The sequence below is a fragment of the Sparus aurata genome, chromosome 21 (genome assembly GCF_900880675.1).
Source record: "Sparus aurata chromosome 21, fSpaAur1.1, whole genome shotgun sequence".
NCBI classification, from domain to species: domain Eukaryota; kingdom Metazoa; phylum Chordata; class Actinopteri; order Spariformes; family Sparidae; genus Sparus; species Sparus aurata.
In genome coordinates, this window is record NC_044207.1 from 2,097,940 (window position 1) to 2,117,168 (window position 19,229).

The window sequence follows — 19,229 nt, forward strand, 5'->3', positions numbered from 1 at the left end:
TCAAAGAATGTGATTCTCACAGTGCCTCCTCCACCATCCAGGTGCGAATGGGCTCGTTGCAGCAGGTAGATGACAGCGTCATCAACTCCCAAGTGGGGCTGGTAAGCAAATTGCAGAGGGTCTAGCAGGGCTCTCACCTGCGGCCTCAGGTTGGCCAAAACCAGTCTCTCCAGCACCTTCATGACGTAAGATGTGAGGGCCACTGGTCGATAGTCATTGAGGTCTGATGGTGTCGACTTCTTTGGAACAGGAACCAGGCAGGAAGTCTTCCAAAGCACCGGTATTCTCTCCTGACCCAGGCTCAGGTTGTAGAGGTGTTGTAGGACAGGAGACAGCTGGCTGGCACATGTCTTCAGGATCCTGGGGCTGATACCGTCAGGGCCTGCAGCCTTCTGCTGGTGGAGTCTCTCCAGCTGTCTCCTAACCTGGCCTGCAGTCACAGTCATGCGGGGGAGGCTGCCGGTGTCTTCAGTGGAGGACGAGGAGGTGGAGGAGGAGGTGAAGGTGGAGGAGGAGGAGGTGGAGGAGGAGGAGGAGGAGAGGTGCTGCACAGGAGAGCTCACAGCAGGGGAGTGAGGGGGGAGGGGAGGAAGCATTTGGGGCAGGGAGGGTGTGTGGGGGTCTGGAGGTGTCAGGGAGACGACAGAAGGCTGTGAGCTGAACCTATTGAAGAATCTGTTCAGCTCGTTTGCCCTCTCCAGGCTGCCCAATGACTGTCTGCCGCTCACCTTACACCCAGTGATCTGCTTCATACCAGTCCACACATCCCTCACATTGTTCTGCTGGAGTTTGGCCTCCAGCTTCCTCCTGTAGGCGTCTTTACAGGCCCTCAGCATATCCCTGAGTTCATGCTGCACTCTCCTCAGTTCTTCCCTGTCTCCAGACCTGAACGCCCTCTTCTTCTTGTTAAGAAGGACTTTCAGGTCAGTGGTGATCCACGGCTTATTATTAGGGAAGCAGCGTACAGTCCGGGTTGGCATGGTGGTGTGTTCACAGAACCTGATGTATTCAGTGATGCAGTCGGTCATGCTGTCGAGATCCTCTCCATGTGGCTCAACAAGTGCATCCCAGTCTGTCGACTCAAAGCAGTCCTGTAGTGCGTCAGCAGCCTCCTGAGTCCACCTCCTCACGCTCCTAGTGTGGACAGGCTGCCGCTGAACAAGAGGCATATACTTAGGGGTCAGCAGAACCAGGTTGTGGTCAGATCTTCCAAGAGGGGGGAGGGCTGTGGGACTGTATGCATCCTTAGCATTTGCATACAACAGATTTAGTGTGTTACAGTCTCTGGTGGGGCAGTCAACATACTGGTGAAATGTTGGAAGGGTTTTGTCCAGTGAGATGTGATTAAAATCCCCAGTGATGACAATAAATGCATTAGGATGCTGTGTCTGTATCTGGGCAACAGCGGAGTGGATGACGTCACAGGCCAGCGCTGCATCAGCTGAAGGAGGAACGTACACACCGATAATGACGGTGGACGTGAATTCCCGGGGCAAATAATAAGGCCTCATCCCCACAGTCAACAGTTCAATGTCCGGGGTACAGAGACGTTTCTTCACGTGAACATGTCCGGGATTACACCACCTCTCACTCACATACAGTGCAATCCCTCCTCCTTTCTTCTTTCCGCTACTTGTCACGTCCCTGTCCCCCCGAACAGTGCTGAAGCCGGGAATCGCCACGCTGTGGTCCGGGATGTTTGAGTGAAGCCATGTCTCCGTGAAACACAACACACTGCATTCACGATATTCACTCTGAGCCTTTATCAGCGCGGCGAGCTCGTCCGTCTTGTTCCCCAGAGACCTCACGTTTCCCATGACGATCGCCGGTACAGCCGGTCTGTGTCTCCTCCTCTTCACCCTCCGTTTGACTCCAGCTCTGCAGCCACGGCGTCTCCTCCGCAGCTCCTTCAGGACCTCAGGCCTGGTTCCGGGCAGCAGTGCAGGTTCACACAGCGCAATCAGCTGGTCGCGTGTGTAAACAATGCGCTCAGTGATGCGCTCCTGACCCTCCGTTGCTAGGGCTGGCAAAACCATCACAAAAAATAGTGCCGTAAAAGTTTAAAAAAAGAAAGGTGTTCGTCTTCTCTCACTCTCTGGAGAAGAGTTGCCAAAAGTTCTGTGAAAATCAGTACAGAAATACAACAAAAACTATGAAAAAACTTAAAAACCCACGGGAGCTGCTGTTACAGGCTGCCACCTAGTACGGCGCCATAGCAACCGTGATAGGGGTGATGGCTGCAGTTTTGAGGGATGGAGGAACAATTCCAGTGGTGAGTGAAGAGTGAATGATGGCAGAGATGAGGGGAAGCACAGATGGGAGGCAAGATTTGACCAGGGTGGTGGGGATTGGATCAAGCTGAGAGATGGAGGGTTTGATTTGCGGATGAGGTCAGATATTAAAAAGCCATTCGGGAGTTGGAAACTGGAAAAGTGCCGACAGTGCTGTGGGGGTGGAGATGAGGGGAGAGGGTGTGAACCTGAGTGTGAGTGTTGGTGGATGTTGGAAATTTTATCATTAAAAAACCGCATTAGGGAGTTACAGATGTCAACTGAGTGTAGGTGGGGAGGTAGGGAGTCGGGGGGTTGGAGAATTTTGTGAAGTAATGCGAACAGTGATTTGGTGTTTCCATCTTTGGAAATGATTAGACTGGAGTAGTGGTTTGTTTTTGCTTGAGTAATTGAGTCCTTGTAATGGAGTATGTGGGTTATGTGCATTTCTTTGCGAATAGTGAGTCCTGTTTTTTTGTAGAGTCGTTCGAGTTGGCGTCCTTTAGCTTTCATGGCGCGGAGGTGAGGGGTATACCAAGGGGCAGTTGTGGAGAAGGAAACAGACCGTGTTTTGACTGGAGCAAGAGAGTTGAGGATATCGAGACTGTTATTGTAGTGGGTAACAAGTTCATCAGGGGTGGAAAGATGGTCCGGGGGCAGGATATTGTTAATGTTGGAGCAGAGAGTATCTATATTAATGTTAATATAACATAATTATATTATTATATATTATTATTATAATATAATAGGAGTGTATGAATCCCAACTTTCCTGACGCTGTCTCCGTGTGTGTGTGCATACTGGCATTTATATTAGACAGGAGTAAATGGATCTCAACTATTCTGACAATCATTAGAACAAAACAGTACCTTAACTTATAGTCAAACCACATCGGTTCACATCTGGTCGCTACTACACACGTCCCTGGTAACCAGGATTTTCCCTGGAGTCTTGTGGAGTTCGTAGGTGGCTTCGTCGATGCTCTACTCCCATAGTTAAGACATCAGATAATTTAAAGCCATGTCAACAATAACATTAGACGAGCTATTGAAGCTGCCAGGACATTGCATCTTTATTTATTTAATATTATATATATATATATATATATATATATATATATATATATATATATATAATATATAAATATATATATATATTTATTATTTATTCATTTACTTTACAGTACAGTTCTGTTGTAATGTGCCACAAATTATCCTATAAGTAAGTGTAATAAGACTGTAATAAGGGGCTAACAGTGAGAAGGACCACTTTATTTTACAGTACAGTTCTGTTCTAATGTGCCACAAATTATCCTATAAGTAAGTGTAATAATAAGATATCCAACAGTCATTTCGACGTTGAGTTGTGCTTTACACGCCGTATTAAATCACAACCGTAGTGTACGTTAGTGTAGCAACAGTGCTAAACAAGTAGCCTACACGTTGAAATTATGATATAAACGACAGAGGGTTGTATCCTACGGTAGACATTTTTATATCGCACTACAATATATATCGTAATATCGCACAGCTCTAAGTAAGTGTAATAAGACTGTAACAAGGGTCTAACAGTGAGAAGGACCATTTTATTTTACAGTTTTGTTGTAATGTGCCACAAATTACCATCTAAGTAAGTATAGTAAGACTGTAATAAGGGTCTAAAAGTGAGAAGGTCTTCACTTAATTTACAGTACAGTTCTGTTGTAATGTGCCACAAATTACCATCTATATATAATAGGACTGTAATAAGGGTCTAACAGTGGGAAATAAAGATGCAATGTCCTGGTAGCTTCAATAGCTGGTCTAACGTTGCTAGGGTTGGATAGTGATAGTGGCTTTAAATGACCTGATGTCTTAACTATGGGAGTAGAGTGTTGAGGAAGCCACCTACAAACTCCACAAGACTCCAGGGAACATCCAGGTTACCAGGGACGTGTGTAGTAGCGACCAGATGTGAACCGATGTGATTTGTGAACCGATGTGTTAAGGTACTGTTTTGTTCTAATGATCAATAAATGACTCTGTAAGAAAGTGAAACTATGGTAAATAAAGCTCAAATAAATTTATTTTCCTCTGAACTCTGTGTTTTGTCCAACTATTATAAAGGCCATGCCCAATATGATATGGCAATACATTTGTCTAATTAAGCTAAAGACCGATGTAGGTAGTATGAAATGTATAATTTGTCAGTGAGCGTAGAATAGCGGCTAACTAGCATATTTTGTATCTGATATGGCATCGTGTGTGATTTCTAATTAGACTAAGATCTTGTAAACTAATAGTGTATTATGATCTCCAATTTGGTTTGTAATTACTGTATAATTTGGTATAATAGTGTCTAGTGTCGTAGCCTATATTTTAAGTAATAAGACTTTATATGCAGTTTCTGATTACAGCATAATTTGGGTAGGCTATATGGTGTCTAATTACAGTATAACTTTATTGTCTAATGAAGACTACATTATTTCAAGTTGTCTAATTTGAGACAAAGTAGGGCTTGTTAGGTCTTATTATCGTATTGTTTTGTCTTATTTCTTACAAAGTAGGGCTTGGTACTTCTTATTAGCGTATTGTTTTTGTCTAATTTCATACAAAGTACGGCTTGCTACATCTTATTAATGTACTGTAAAATGAAGCGCGACCCAAGTGTCTAAATGAGACTACAGAGGTTGTCGGGGACATTAAACGTCCTCACAGCAAACACGGAGACTCATCTACTCACAAGTCCATCTTTACAGGCCCACTTCAGTTACAAACTATTCTAACTCTGACTTTACAACTTGTACATTGATCAGTTTATAGAAAATCTGTTTGCAGCCTAAAAGTAGTAGTTTGTAGCCTAACATTAGATTCTTACTGCTACACATTTCATTTAGCTTAACATCACAAACTGGTGTTCATCTGTGGAGATTATGTTGATGAACAGAACCTGGAAGGATCAGAAACTTGTTTGTCACAACGATTATTTTCTGTAACAATTCAAATCCAATTCAATAATCTCATAGGCTTCTTGTTGAGGGAACCAAGGTGATATTAACTTCCTGGTCATCCAATGGCGGTCCTTCCTACAGGCGACATAGGTGCTTGCCTAGGGCGCCACCTAGTGAGGTGCGTCAAATATGCGGCGAGAAAAAAATATAATTAAAATTATAATGTCTAGTCTTTTCTACAGTTTGTGCCATCCCTCTATCTACAACAATACTTTGACTTAAAAAATAAATTAAAGTAAAGTAAGTAAAGGAAATGATGATTCTGACGTACAGCCCCTTCAGCTGTTACACGTCACGGTCACAACATGCTAGCGCGCACACTAGGGTGTGGAGCCGAACCCAAATACGGTATTTGGAAAGGCACAAATAACGTGCTTTTTACGAATACTTATTTCGAACAAATACTTTAAAAAATATTTGTATTTGGGAACAAGAAAAACATATCAAAAAGCTGCGTTTCCTCATGAGACAGCAGTGCATGCCCGGATGAGTGTGTGTGTGAAATTCAGGAGTCGGGGGTAAAAGAGGTGACTGACACATGCTGCTCCACACAGCAACAGAGAAGGCTTGGCTGAGCGAAAAAAGACTTAACTGGATCACTATTTTTTTTAAATAGATTTTTGTACCTTAACTGGGTTCCGGAGGCAGTTTATAACTTTCGGGAAGCGGAGTTTGATCGGGAGATTATTCCATTACGCTGCATTAGTATTGTCGTCTGCAGTCAGGTGCTCTCATGTTTGCTCTGTTTACGTAGCTCTGTTAGCTCGGTAATTTAGACAATAGGCCGTTGACAGGTTAAAAGGTTAAAGCAAGGCTAGTTGTGTCGAATTGTATGCACTTGTGGGAGTCATTTGGTACGTTTAAGTTACTCTGTCTTTTGCAGACAGCAAGATGTAGGCTTTAGGCTAGTTAACCTTAGCATAGCTTCCCGTCACTCATTAACTTAGCTGAAACTCCCCACATGGATTTGGGCAACCAAATAGAAAAGAGTGTGGCTGCTGCTGAGCCATCTCTTGGTCCTCCACCAGCCAAAAAAACTTGCTCAAGTTCTGTGTGGAAGCATTTTACAGTCAGTGCTGCAGATAAAACCAAAGTGATATGTAATGTGTCCAAAAGTCAAATCAGCAGAGGCAGAGATATCAAACATCTGTCAACATCTGCTATGCATAATCACATGCACTTAAAGCATCCTCTCCCGGTACTGTCTGCCAACCCCCCCCACAAGCACCAATCCCCCCACCAGCACCAATTCATCATCAAAGCCATGTTCTGCCCCTGCAAGTCAGTTTCAATCACCTATATTAGCTGCATTTAATGCAAAACAGGCTTATCCACCCAACCCAAGCACCCCACTGCAAAGCATACAAACTCCAATACAAATACAAATACTTTTCCCCCCTCAACAAATACAAATACAGATACAAATACCAGCTGCTTTGCACACCCCTAGCGCACACTGATACGCAGTTGGCCGGTCGGCTGTGTGTCGACAGGTCACAGCTACAGTCTGAAATGGGAAAAGCCATCTGGAGCGCATTTTCTTCAGCGCAGAGAAGAAGAGCGGGAGAAACGTGCAAAGGAGAAAGGTATGTCTTTTTGATTATTCATGAAATAATCATGCTAGCTAAGCTAGCAGTAGCATCATGTGTTTACTCCCGTGTGCTGACTGCTGAGTGTGTTGAGTTTCTAGTTTTTAATTTGGATTCATCTGGTTTTAATTATTTCTGACAACAGTGACACAGAGCGCAAAAGTTTGTTTAGTCAGGATAGAACACTCCTGACTATTGTGCACTGTCTACCGACATCAACCTAGCTAACATTAGCTGACTAGCTAAACAGCTAACCACAGGTAGCTCTGGGAGCTGCTTACCAGACGCTTAATCTCCTTGCCGGCTGCAGGTATGTGGGTGGTTTGCGAGTCCTGCCTCCCAACCCTCTCAAAACTGAGGGACAACATCTCTCTGGTCTGAAGGCTGACCTCTAGGAGAAGGACAACATCCTTATGGATATCTCCATCCCGAGGACATCCGGCGCTGGTGTCCGGAGCATGACGACCATGGACAACACCACCTTGCCGTGGACCGGCTTGATCACCAATGAAACTCCGGCACCAGCACAAGCCGAGTCCCGTTGGCACCGCCAGGGAGCCAAGCCCAAGTCATCGGCACCCTCCACCTCCTGCCTACGTCCCGCGGACCCACTGTGCTTCATACGGGAGGATGGAGTGGAGGCTTCGGTGAGCTCAACTCCACTCAGGCGGGGGGAACCCAGGTCAGCGGTACACAGGGGCACTGGGGCTCGTCGATCTCCTCCTCCTCCGCCTCTGGATCTGCCACTGGATAACAGGTTTGACATCTTAAGCTTGCAGGATTTCCCGCCCGTGGGTGCTTTGTCCGGCTCGGGACCTGCCCATCCAGCTAGTCGTGGCTCTCGTCAGTCCAGGATGTGGGATCCACCCGTCCAGCCCGATCCCTCCCCTCCATCTCGGCCAGGAGAAACCGCGACCAGGCGCCATAAACCCGAACCTCAGGCTCCATCCTGCCTCCGCCGCACCTCCAGGCAGACAGTGGAGCGGCGCACCCCCTCTGTGCTAGTTGTCGGGACCTCCATGGTCAGGCATGTGGCAGCGCACGGTGGACGGACCTCTTGCCACCCTGGAGCCAGCGTCAAGGAGGTCGCATCCTCTGCCCTCCAGCTGAGTGCTCAGCACAGCTCGGCCTCCACGCTGGTCCTGGAGGCCGGCATCAACAACCTCAAAAATCAGCAGTCGCAGGTACTCTCCCTTGTGGATCGCCTGCTGGACACGGGGAAGCGGCTAATTATCGCCGGCCCTCTTCCCCCACCTTGGTATGGTGACGTCACCACCAGCCGCCTTCGTCAGCTGCATCTGTGGCTGAAGGGATACTGCCTGACAAAAAGTATCCTGTTCTTTGACAATTTTGCAGTGTTTTTAAACAGGCCTAGCCTTTTTAAAGGGACAGCCTCCACCCAAACCAGGAGGGATCACGGCTTTTATCTGTCAACATTGACCTGACTGTCCGTTCCTGCACCACACCCACCTGCTGACTCACTGTTGATACACATGCACACAGACCCTCTGCCCCTCACTCACCTTCACCCTCCCCTTTCTACACTATACACGCCCCCCGTTCAGTCGCCCCGGAGGCACAGGACAACATCCACACAATTGAAACCAGACTTACACACAGACAAATTAGACCCAGGACTGTTTTATACCAAACTGTGTTTCTAACATTCCTTTAGAAAGACATGATGAGTGCACGTTCAGCACAGACATTAAAATGGTTGTGCTGAACGTGCACTGTCTTTTAAACAAATCCTTTATCATAAATGATGTAAGACAGTATTCTCTTTACAGAGACATGGCTTGGCACTGATGCACCTGTTGTTCTCACTGAGGCCCCATCAAATTTTAACTTTTTATTTTCTACTAGAGGGGGATAAAAGGGAGGCAGAACTGCATCAATCACTAAAGACACCATGTTGTCAAATGAAGTCTTTTTTAACAAATATTTATCATTTGAGTACCATGCCTTTGTTTTTAGCAGCCCCCCCATCCTCTGTATGACAGTCTACAGACCACCCCGCTATTCCACCTCTTTTTACAGTGAATTCTCAGACCTACTATCAGTTACCAATAGCAATTATAACCGAATATTAATAACCGGTGATTTTAATTTACACATAGATAATTCCTCAGATCCAATGTTGAGAGAATTTTTAAACCTTCTACATTGGCTAGATTTTAATCAACATGTCACACAGCCGACCCTCTGTTGTGGACCTGGCTGTGTCTGACCACTTTTGTGTGTTTTTTTACAATCACCAGTTTTAACCAGCGGGAGGCCATAGTGAGAACAGTGAGGAAACGCTACCTAACTTCTGAAGTGGCTGCAAATTTTATCCAGATTTTACAGAACACTCCTGCAGAAATTTTACCAGCACCATTGCGATTTTATTGTTGACCGTTTTAACCATAAAATGAAATCAACGCTGGACTCAGTGGTGCCATTTTTAATAAAAACAATTATTACAAGACCTACACTAACAGTTAATAGTTCACTATGAAATTTTACGTGGACACCTCAAAACCTATAATAACACAGTCAAACAGGCAAGAATCTCCCATTTCCAAATCCATCAACAAACATAAAAACAACCAAAAATTCCTCTTCTCCACAATTGACCTTTTAACAAACATCAAATTTAATAGGTCCTCCAAAACACCAACTGACACCCTTTGCGAGGACTTTGCAGACCACTTCAGAAGTAAAATCAGTGACATCAGATCGAGTCTTTTACCTCAACAGATTTTAAAGGTCGACACACCTGGATCATTGATTTTTCCCAAGGAAACACTGGAGAGACAAAACAGAGGTTTTACTCATTGGTCCTGAAGGCCAGAAAGAGAAACTTTTACCAAAGTTAAAGGATTTTAAACCATCACAATCTGTAAAAAATCTGGGTGTGATTTTTGACTCTGAGCTCAGTTTTATTCCACACATCAAAAATATAACAAAGAGAGGTTTTTACCATCTTAAGAATATAGCCAGAGTCCGCCCGTTTCTCTCTCAGGCCAGCACGGAGGTGCTGATGCATGCGTTTATCTCCTGTCGCTTAGACTACTGTAATGCCTTGCTCACTGGCCAATTATTACAAAACTCAGCTGCACCAGTGCTGACAAGGACCAGAGGGCGGGAGCACATTACACCGGCTTTATAGTCGCTGAATTGGCTCCCTGTGCTGTTCAGGATTGATTTTAAGGTTCTTTTACTATTTTTTTAAGTGTCTTAACGATCTTGGGCCTTCTTACTTATCTGACCTGCTTTTACTCTGTCAGCCCCCGTGGACCCTGAGGTCCCCTGGCACTGGCCTTTTGACCATACCACAGGTTAGTTAAAAAAAGCACAGGGAGGCGGCTTTTAGGTGGGTGGCAGAGACTGTTGAGGTTTTGAAAAAGAGGCTCAAGACCCACCTTTTTAACCAGGCTTTAATTGATTTTTAAATTCTTTTTTAATTAATTTTATGCTGTGCTAATCAGAGAACTTGTGTCCTTTATCCTTTTTTACTGTTTTAATCTTTCACGTTTTTGGCCTCTTTGCTTTTATGTTTTGGTCCCTTGTGTTTTTAGCCACTATGCTTTTATGTTTTAGTCCCTCATGATTTTAGCCTCAATGCTTTTTGCTGTATTTTATTGTTTTAGTCTGTCAGTTTTTAATCTCTAGTGTTTCCTCATGTGGGGCCAACCAGACTGGGAGTTGTCCCTGGTCTGGCTGCTGGGGGTGCTGTCCCATGGACGGTTTCGGCCTGGGTGGCTAGAAGGCTCTGCACCCTGATGCGGGGCCTCCTGTCTGCCCGGGTTGGTGTGGTCTCTGTGGCAGCGCTCCCTGCAGCCTTGGACCGGGATCTCTCTCAGTGTGGTTGGCCCCCCAAAGGTAGCTTCCTCTTGCCTCAGGTCCCGCTGCCGAGCCATGCATCTTTAGTGACAGCTAGTGTACGTGTGGGTGAGAGTGTGTGTGTCTGTGTGTCTGCGTGCGTATGTGTGAGCGTGTGTATGAGTGTGTATGTATTTGTGTATGTCTCTGCATGTCTGTGGGGGTGGGAGGGTTGGGTTCTTTTGATTTTCTTCTCTTGATTTTATTTGCTGTTTATTTTTTTCTGTTATTGTTTTTAAATCTAAGTGTTTTCTAATTTAAGTGGCAATAAGGGTGTGTGACTTTCCGCTTCATTCAGCTAGGTTAGGTCGTTATTAACATGCAGTCAAAATTGTCATAATAAGACAGTCATAAGACTGGTTCAGACTGCTGCCCTTGGCTGGCTGGTTGTTTTTCGAGAAAAACACTATAAAAGTTGACGCTAGCTGCAGTTAATAGCACTTTGCATCTCATTGTGTGCTATGAAATTAAAAATTGAGAGGATGTGAAAAGTCTATTATTGCTGTCCATATAGCAAAATTAGATTAGATTTAGTTTTGGATTACTTTGAACTTTACTGTCAATAGATAGAGGTGCAAAAGATGAGCATATATTATATACTGATGAACAGAGATAAGTATAAGTTGCATACTGATGGAATATTGTATCAAAAAAGTTGCGCATAATAATAATAAATTATATATACAGGTAGAGTTATGTTTATACAGAGAGGTATGCACATAGACCTGTGAGCATATGGGACTAAGTGAATTTATATAAAAATGAATGTCAAAATTAAAATGCTTAGCAACTTAATAATAATGCAGTAATAATAATGATAATAATAATAATAATAATATCATTTAAAAAATGGAAATGATTTATTCCACGTTGATAAGACACTTGTCTGTTATATCATTTTAGATTCACTATTAAAATATTTAGGACCACCTGCAGTTGAATCATCAGACCAGGAAGAGCCATGCACCTCAGCTGCTCCAGTTTCCTCAGGTGAGTTTAATGTGTCAGTGAATGTTTGTGATGATAAAAATGTATTGATTTATGTGAAAATATCAATATGTTGTGCCATGTCTCATCTAGTCAATGTATTTGCTCTTGTGTGTTCTCTCTCTGTTTATGGACCTCAAGCCACCAGAGGAGACACTTCAAGAGAATGCTGCTCTTCCTGCCAACCTTACCCTGCCCCTAACCACTGAGCCCGAATGTTCAGGTGAGTGCAAGCTGTTCATCTTGATTGCACCACTGATTCCACACTTGGTGTGCCTCAGGTGTGTGCCTGATGAATGATGAATGTTATCTTGAATACAAGGTGAGAAAGTGTGCTTCATGTGCCCTCTAGATGCAGCAAACACTGGCAATTCACCTTCAGCTGATCCTGCTGACTGGCCTCTTCATGTAACAAACTTAATGAGAACAGAGTTGGTTTGGAGAGGGCTGTATCATGTACCACCTGATATCATATTTCCTTTTTGTGTATTTATTATTGAACAGGTTTATTTATTTGCACATATTGTTTTATTGCTTGGATTATCATTGTTTAAATAATTGAGCAATTCATTTTACATGGTTTTTGGTCTTTTCTTGTGGGGTTGGGGCGCTATCAGGAAAGCTCGCCAAGGGCACCAAATGGTCTAGGACCGCCCCTGGGGTCATCACTTCACCACTCTATTGCCACATTTTGGACCATCACGCTCAGCTAACCACATCAGGAGTCTGACTTTGTACTTAATGCACAAACATGAGAGTGATATCCATCTTCCTACAGAGACAGCAGATATGCGTGTTTCACCAAATCTCCCATCGCTAAATTGTGACAGATTATAATGTAATGGATTTCTGTGTGTGTTCGCAGTCTGCTCTCTCTTCTGTGTTATGGCGGCTGGCAGACGGAGTGATTCAGTGCAGGTTCCGAAGACCAGTCAAACTGGCCAATCAGGAAGCAGCCCGCTATGATCTGGATCAAGAGTACTTTCTGTTTGTAGCCAGCGGATATGCTGAGCATGGTGAGAGAGTATGAAACCTCACGTGTTATCTGGGAAACTGAACCCATCGCGCCAGTCCTCCTGTGTCTTAGCTGCCAATTGAAGCTCTTATCAATCTGTCAAATCTTTATCATGTCATGTTACAGCTTGATCAGCATCAAATCTTGAAATGGCACAGGTTTTATTCGGGGAACAGGATGTCATTAACAGGAAATGTTAAGCATATGAAGTACAGGCTTCTTCACTGTTGTTTTGGTGGTTAATGGTTAATTCGCTTTATGGTATTTCTAAAGATATATGACTGCATGACATCAATTCTCACTTTTTACTTACTTGCATTGTCATTTTACTGTAAGAATGAAATGCTTGGTCAATGCTGCAGTTTGTGTGTCACCGTTATCAGTGTTGGGAAAGTTCAATTTCTACAAGAACTAGTTCAAAGTTCAGTTCACAAATTTTAAAATGAACTAGTTCAGTTCATAGTTCATAATTAAAAAAATTGACTAAGTTCACAGTTCCAAAAATGAACTAGTTCAAAGTTCTTTTTTTCAATATGTTGCTGCGAGCTATTATTTTTCAAAATTATTGCCACAGCCCATATAGAACCACAGACAGCAATTATTTTATCAGATTTAACACTGAAACTGCAGGTCTCTGACAATATACTGCAAAACCTGGTTGTCCAGCTGCAGCTGAGAGATGAAGACAGTGGAGCTGCTACTGTACGCCATTGATGCGATTTGGGTGGTGGAGGATCTGTTTTGTGCTCGCTGTTGCCGTGTCTTTTGCTTTTTTATTCACCCGCACATACCCTGAAAGGTTTGCTGTTGTTGATGTACGGAGTTGCTTCTTGAAACCCGGCGGGCAAAGTTTACACAAAAAGTTCAGATTTTTCCCACCTGGATCATCACTGACCTTTTCATAAAATTGTTTTAAGTAATCATACGTAGATGCCGTATTAATAATGGAGGCAGAGTAGGGCTGGGTATTGTTAAGAACCTCACGATTCGATTTCAATTTCGATTCTTAAGGTCGCAATTTTATTCAATATCAATTTGATTCAATATTGATTTAAATGCTTCAATATTGATTCAAAATAATAAGTAGTAATAAACAATTAATTCATTAGAGTACCTGTTGATATATTTTTAATTAAAAAAAGTAATCTTAAATTATAAATCTTTCCTCTAGGAAGTTCTAGTTTGAAATGTAAACAAAGGCACACAATGCGTTTAGTTATAAAATAATGCAACCATGGTTAAGCGGAGAAAGTGCCATTGTTTCTGGGACTGCATGGTTCATTTTTGTCTGACATAAACATAGACATAACCGCGGTCCCTCCACCTAGAGATGCGTCCGGCGAGGGACAGCGGATGGTCGGGGGCTGCTGCTTGCCTGAATCGGTTCAGAGGATTTTCTGATTTAGATTTTCTGAATCTGGTGCTGCCAGATGGGGTGTTTTTCCACTACATATTAAGGCCTGTTTACGGTGTGTTTTAGCCGGGTTTTCGCCTGGAAGGCTCTATGGAAATCTGGCACTCTCTTGAACGAAGTTAAACTTTGAGAGAGCGCCGTTCACAAACGCCAGAATGAACGTGTTCACAATAACGTTCATCAGGCAGAAATACAGTACATTCAGTTCACGTTCGCCTAAAATATTATCAAGTTCATGAACGATCGTGCACTGAACGCATTCAGACACAACACTGACCGTTATACAGTGGAGATCAAAATTAGAGAAGAACCTATAATTTGCTAAATTTTAAAGTCACTGCTTGTACATATTTGAAGTTATGCTAACATGAATATAAGGGCAGATTTCTGAGCATATTTCAGAATTTAAGTATATTCTCAAGCATAATATAAAAACCTTTATTGAGAAATTTTCAAAACAGCTCTGATCAAAATTAGAGAACACTTTCAGATACCTCCCAGTTATGGGTGTTAATCTGGCACCTGGTGACAATTTACTTAATTGTTGGACACACCCTATTTATCTGGCAGTTCTCCCAGTTACTTTGCAAGATGACAGGCCGCTCTAAGGTGACTGAAACCCTGTGTCCAGATGAAGGCCAAAGGGATGACCCCAAAAAGGCTGGTCGTCCATGTAAAACAAGTGCACGAGAGGACAGGATTATGCGAAGACTCTCAATGGGGAATCGGTTCAACACTGCAGCTGGAATTGCTCGTCAGTTCAGTGCTGAACAGGGCAAGGATCTGTCTCGGCACACAGTGTCTCGCCGTTTAAGACAATTTGGACTGAAAGCCCACTCAGCAGTGACCAAACCTCTCATCAGCAGAAAGAATAAAAAGGCTAGACTGGCCTTTGCTGAGGAGCATGTTGTGTGGACAGAGGAGAGCTGGCCCAGAGTGCACTCCGTGATGAGACTAAGTTCAATTTATTTGGGTCTGATGGGAAACATTATGTTCGGCTTCGAACTGGGGAAAGACTTAACCCAAAGTGTGTAAAGAAGTCAGTCAAATTTGGAGGGGGACGTGTCATGGTTTGGGGGATGTTTTCTGCAGCAGGAGTTGGGCTTCTTGTACAGCTACATGGCAGGGTGATTGCAAATGTTTATGTGAACCTCTTTCGGCAATATGCAATTCCTTTACTGCAATTGTCTCCCAATCAGCCCGCAATTTTCACGCAAGACAACGCCCCTTGTCACACTGCAAAACGGGTTAAGCAGTTCCTGAAGCTAAGAATATTGAAACATTGAAATGGCCAGCCCAGAGTCCAGATCTAAACCCCCATAGAGAATCTCTGGAAAATCCTTGGCGACAAAGTAATGGCTAAGAAACCCACTACAGTTACCAAACTGTGGAAGAGACTGCAAGAAGAATGGACCAAGATCAATCCAGAGCAGTGTGAGAAACTAGTGATGTCCTGTGGGCGCAAATGTGCTAAAGTTATTCAATGCAAGGGCCTCTACACTTCCTATTAATTTTTGAATCCTATAGCCCTAAAAAAACATTGTTTAAATCTTCTCTTCTGGCACAGGGGTTTCTGTTCTCTAATTTTGCTCACTGTTTTTTCACAAAATAAAGGTTTTTGTTGAAGTACCTTGGTTATTTTAAAAAACACGCTAGTGGTATAGCCACAGCTGATATTCTATCAAATTCTGAACAATGAAAATAAAAATATTCCAGAATAAGTCAATTATTAATTAATTGTTCTCTAATTTTGATCCCAACAATTCAACATGCCTTTGAAGGGGAAGGATTTGTTTTATTGCTGTTTGTGAAGAGTGTGTGTCGACCTGGTGCTACCGTCAGCTTTATCTGATTTTAAAAGCTCTGTGACTCTTAGAATGACTGTTAAACAGTCACAATGAACTCTTTCATATCCCACTAGTCTCAAATGTGCCAGGGGTAGAAGAAATCAGTTTTCTGACATATACAGTGATTGTTGAATTTAAATTTCATGAAGGGATTTAATGGACACCATCTGTGTGACCCTCCCCTAGGTTTAGTGTGGAAACACAGTCTCCAGCCGTTAATCTCCACTCAGAGAAAAGTGATCACTGGGCCTCATGAGGTCCTGACAGGCTCCCGAAGTCCCATCATTATCAAAATGCATGGTGAGCTGAGTTCTAAATTTCTACACTATTATCTGGTTAAACAAGTTGATGACTTTTCTCCCTCTGACTTTTTACTCTAACACTTATATATGTCATAGTAACCATGGTCAGATTTCTATATACACAGTGAATGGTGCGCACATAGCAAAGAGTCGGACACATTCTTGGGACACAGGACATTCACAGAGATAAGATGATCAGAAGGATGAGATGCAATGGTCCTGTCAATGCCATGTTCTGCAGCTTGTAGCGTGCTCTTAAACTACTTCCATTGTAGATGTAACAAGCTAATTCACAATGGGAATGCATTCAGATAAGGAAAGTAACGGCTGTGTTGCCTCTACACTGTAGGTGCACTAATGCTGGTAGCCTGGATGCTGACAGGAAGTGTTGGAACCTTTATTGCCAGCTTCTACAAATCTGACTGGACGAATCATTCTCTGCTCGGTCAGAAAATCTGGTTTCAGGTAGATACTATGCACACACACGCGCACACACACACACACACACACACACACGCACACACACACACCATACATCAACACGTCATAATATCATTCAAAATGACTGCATTGCCATTTCTTTTATGATTCTGTGTGTGTGTGCGTGTGTGTGTACGTGTGTGTGTAGGTTCATCGAGGATTAATGGTGCTGACTTTGACTTTGACCATTGTGGGCTTTTGCCTCCCATTTTTCTACAGGAAAGGTTGGAGTGAGGTACATCATGCACGCAAACACAAAAACACACAAGCGCACACACACACACTGATATTCTGGCTTTTTGGGAATGTTTGGGTGGTTTTATGAGAAGATTTTTTACCCAGAAAACTTTTGGAATGGTAAGCCTTCAGCTCAGGGGTGTCAAACTCAAAGTAGCTTGGGGCCACTGTTGGTTTTGTCACCTTGTAGAAGCGCCACTTCAGCATTAAAGTGATACAGTATCTGCAATATCAGATTTTTCTTGTTGAAATATTTTTTTTTTCCCATTATTTTCACCATAATACACAAATGCAAACAGTAATCTGTATACATTTTTATATGTTAACAGTTAGTGCAGTATTTCTAAGTGCTGTATTGAAGACAATAGGACTTCACTATCAGTTTCTTGAAGACATTTCATCTCTCATCTCACCTCATTTGAAAAAGGTCCAGTTTAGGTAGCCACAGTTTTAAAGTGCTCCCCTGATGTGCTTCTGCTCCTCCTCCTTCCCCTCTGTCTCAGTGGGCACGGTCTCAGCCCGATGGTTTAGGGTTCTGATGAACCCTAGCTTGTGCTCAAGTGGGTGGGGAGAGTCAAACAGCAAGTATTGATTTGTGTGAAACCTCTAAAAGAACCAGAGCAGACAGTGAGGGAGAGATGACAAAACATCGTCATTCCATATGATGCAGGAACATCTGAGAACCTCATTATCTTCAATAAACATCATATCCTGGTTCACTTTAAACAGAGCAACATGTTGAGGCCGAAAAAGAGAAAACACCCAGGCATTAAAAGAGTGAATTATTTTTATGCTAGTGATGTTCGATACCACAATTTCCTTTCCGCTGCGATACTGAGTAAAATTCAGGCTGGTATTAGCGATACCGATCTGATACCGATACTTTGTGCAAATACACCTAATGTGTCTGGTAAATCTAAATTGAGTAGTGTATTTAAAATCGTCACTTCATAAACAATACAAGACATCAGAGTATTTATTTATTTATTTTAAAATCACAGGGCAAAACAAATGATGGGGCCACTCTGCACTGAATGCGTATTCTTATTTAGATTCAACTATGTATGTAGTCTCTGCAAATAGCCTACAATAAGGGGATACAAACACTTGCTGTTTGATAATGCTGGGTTACTCAAATTGAAATTGCAAGTAAAATATTTAATTAAATAAATAAATGCCACAATAATTGTACAAGTTTGTCAATACCTTCATTTTAAAATATTCATTTAACAGTTAAAGCAAATTAGACTGATTGTAAATAATAACAAATATTTTTTATAGATAAATTTTTTTTCATCCATCTTTTCTAGTATATATTTTTCTAAGCTCACCATGGCTGTTTTATCGCAATTTCTCTGTATAATTTAATGACACCTAGTCTCTGTAATCCACTTTAAATGATCAATTCTTTAGGAAACCTTACCTGAATAAATCTAGGCTTTTTGCCTATGTGAGATTATCTCAGTGATACACATATTATTACTCCAAGCTGAATTCATGCAGCTATTTGTTGAAGCATGTATTTAATTCGTTACTTATTTCATAACCATATCTATTAATTTGAATAACTCCAACAGCAACAGTGCTTAGTGCTGCCTAAAGCTCTTGCCTTAGCAGCAGCACCTGACACTGCTCTCCTCTTCTGTCCGCCTCATCATAAATGCCTCGTATTCTGTGTTATGGTTTAACCTGAGGTGTTTCACAAGGTTTGTTGTGTTGCCACAACTCCTTACCGTTTTTCCACAAACATCACAAACCGCATTTTGGCTGTTTGTGAAGCAGAAATAGCTCCACACATGAATGGGGATATCTGTCCATCTCAGACTAAGTGCTAAACTCACAACAGGTCAATGGGTCTTCAATGTAAGTTAGTTAAAGTTGTTATTATTAATGAAATTTGAAAGATATGACATTCTAGATAATTAACACTTTAAAATAGCTTCGTTAAAAAAGAGAATTAATTTTCTATCCACAAGTGATTGTAAACAAACATTATGATTCAGTCTATTGGGGTGGCTATGGCTCAGAGGGCAGCACTGTTGTCCATTAATTGGAGGGTTGTTGGATCAATTCCCAGCCCCTCAAGATTCAGATTAGTACTGATGTTTGTGTATTTTCTTTTATAGAACATATTACTTTTAATAAGTAAAGGACACGCAAACTGTACAGAAAGAAAATGCACCTTTTGTGCCTGTCCTGCTGTATATTCATGCCTCACCAGCAGGGAGCCAT

At 42.6% G+C, this 19,229-nt stretch overlaps 1 protein-coding gene across 1 annotated transcript in view; it reads left to right on the plus strand.

Annotated features, from left to right (window-relative positions):
* The window catches only part of frrs1a (ferric-chelate reductase 1a), a 44,277-nt gene that overhangs the window by 12,946 nt on the left and 12,102 nt on the right, over positions 1-19,229 (plus strand). The window contains exons 9-12 of the mRNA XM_030403354.1: positions 12,568-12,718; positions 16,165-16,278; positions 16,630-16,745; positions 16,909-16,995. Coding sequence (XP_030259214.1) covers positions 12,568-12,718; positions 16,165-16,278; positions 16,630-16,745; positions 16,909-16,995 — 468 coding nt within the window. The remainder of the gene's footprint in view (positions 1-12,567; positions 12,719-16,164; positions 16,279-16,629; positions 16,746-16,908; positions 16,996-19,229) is intronic.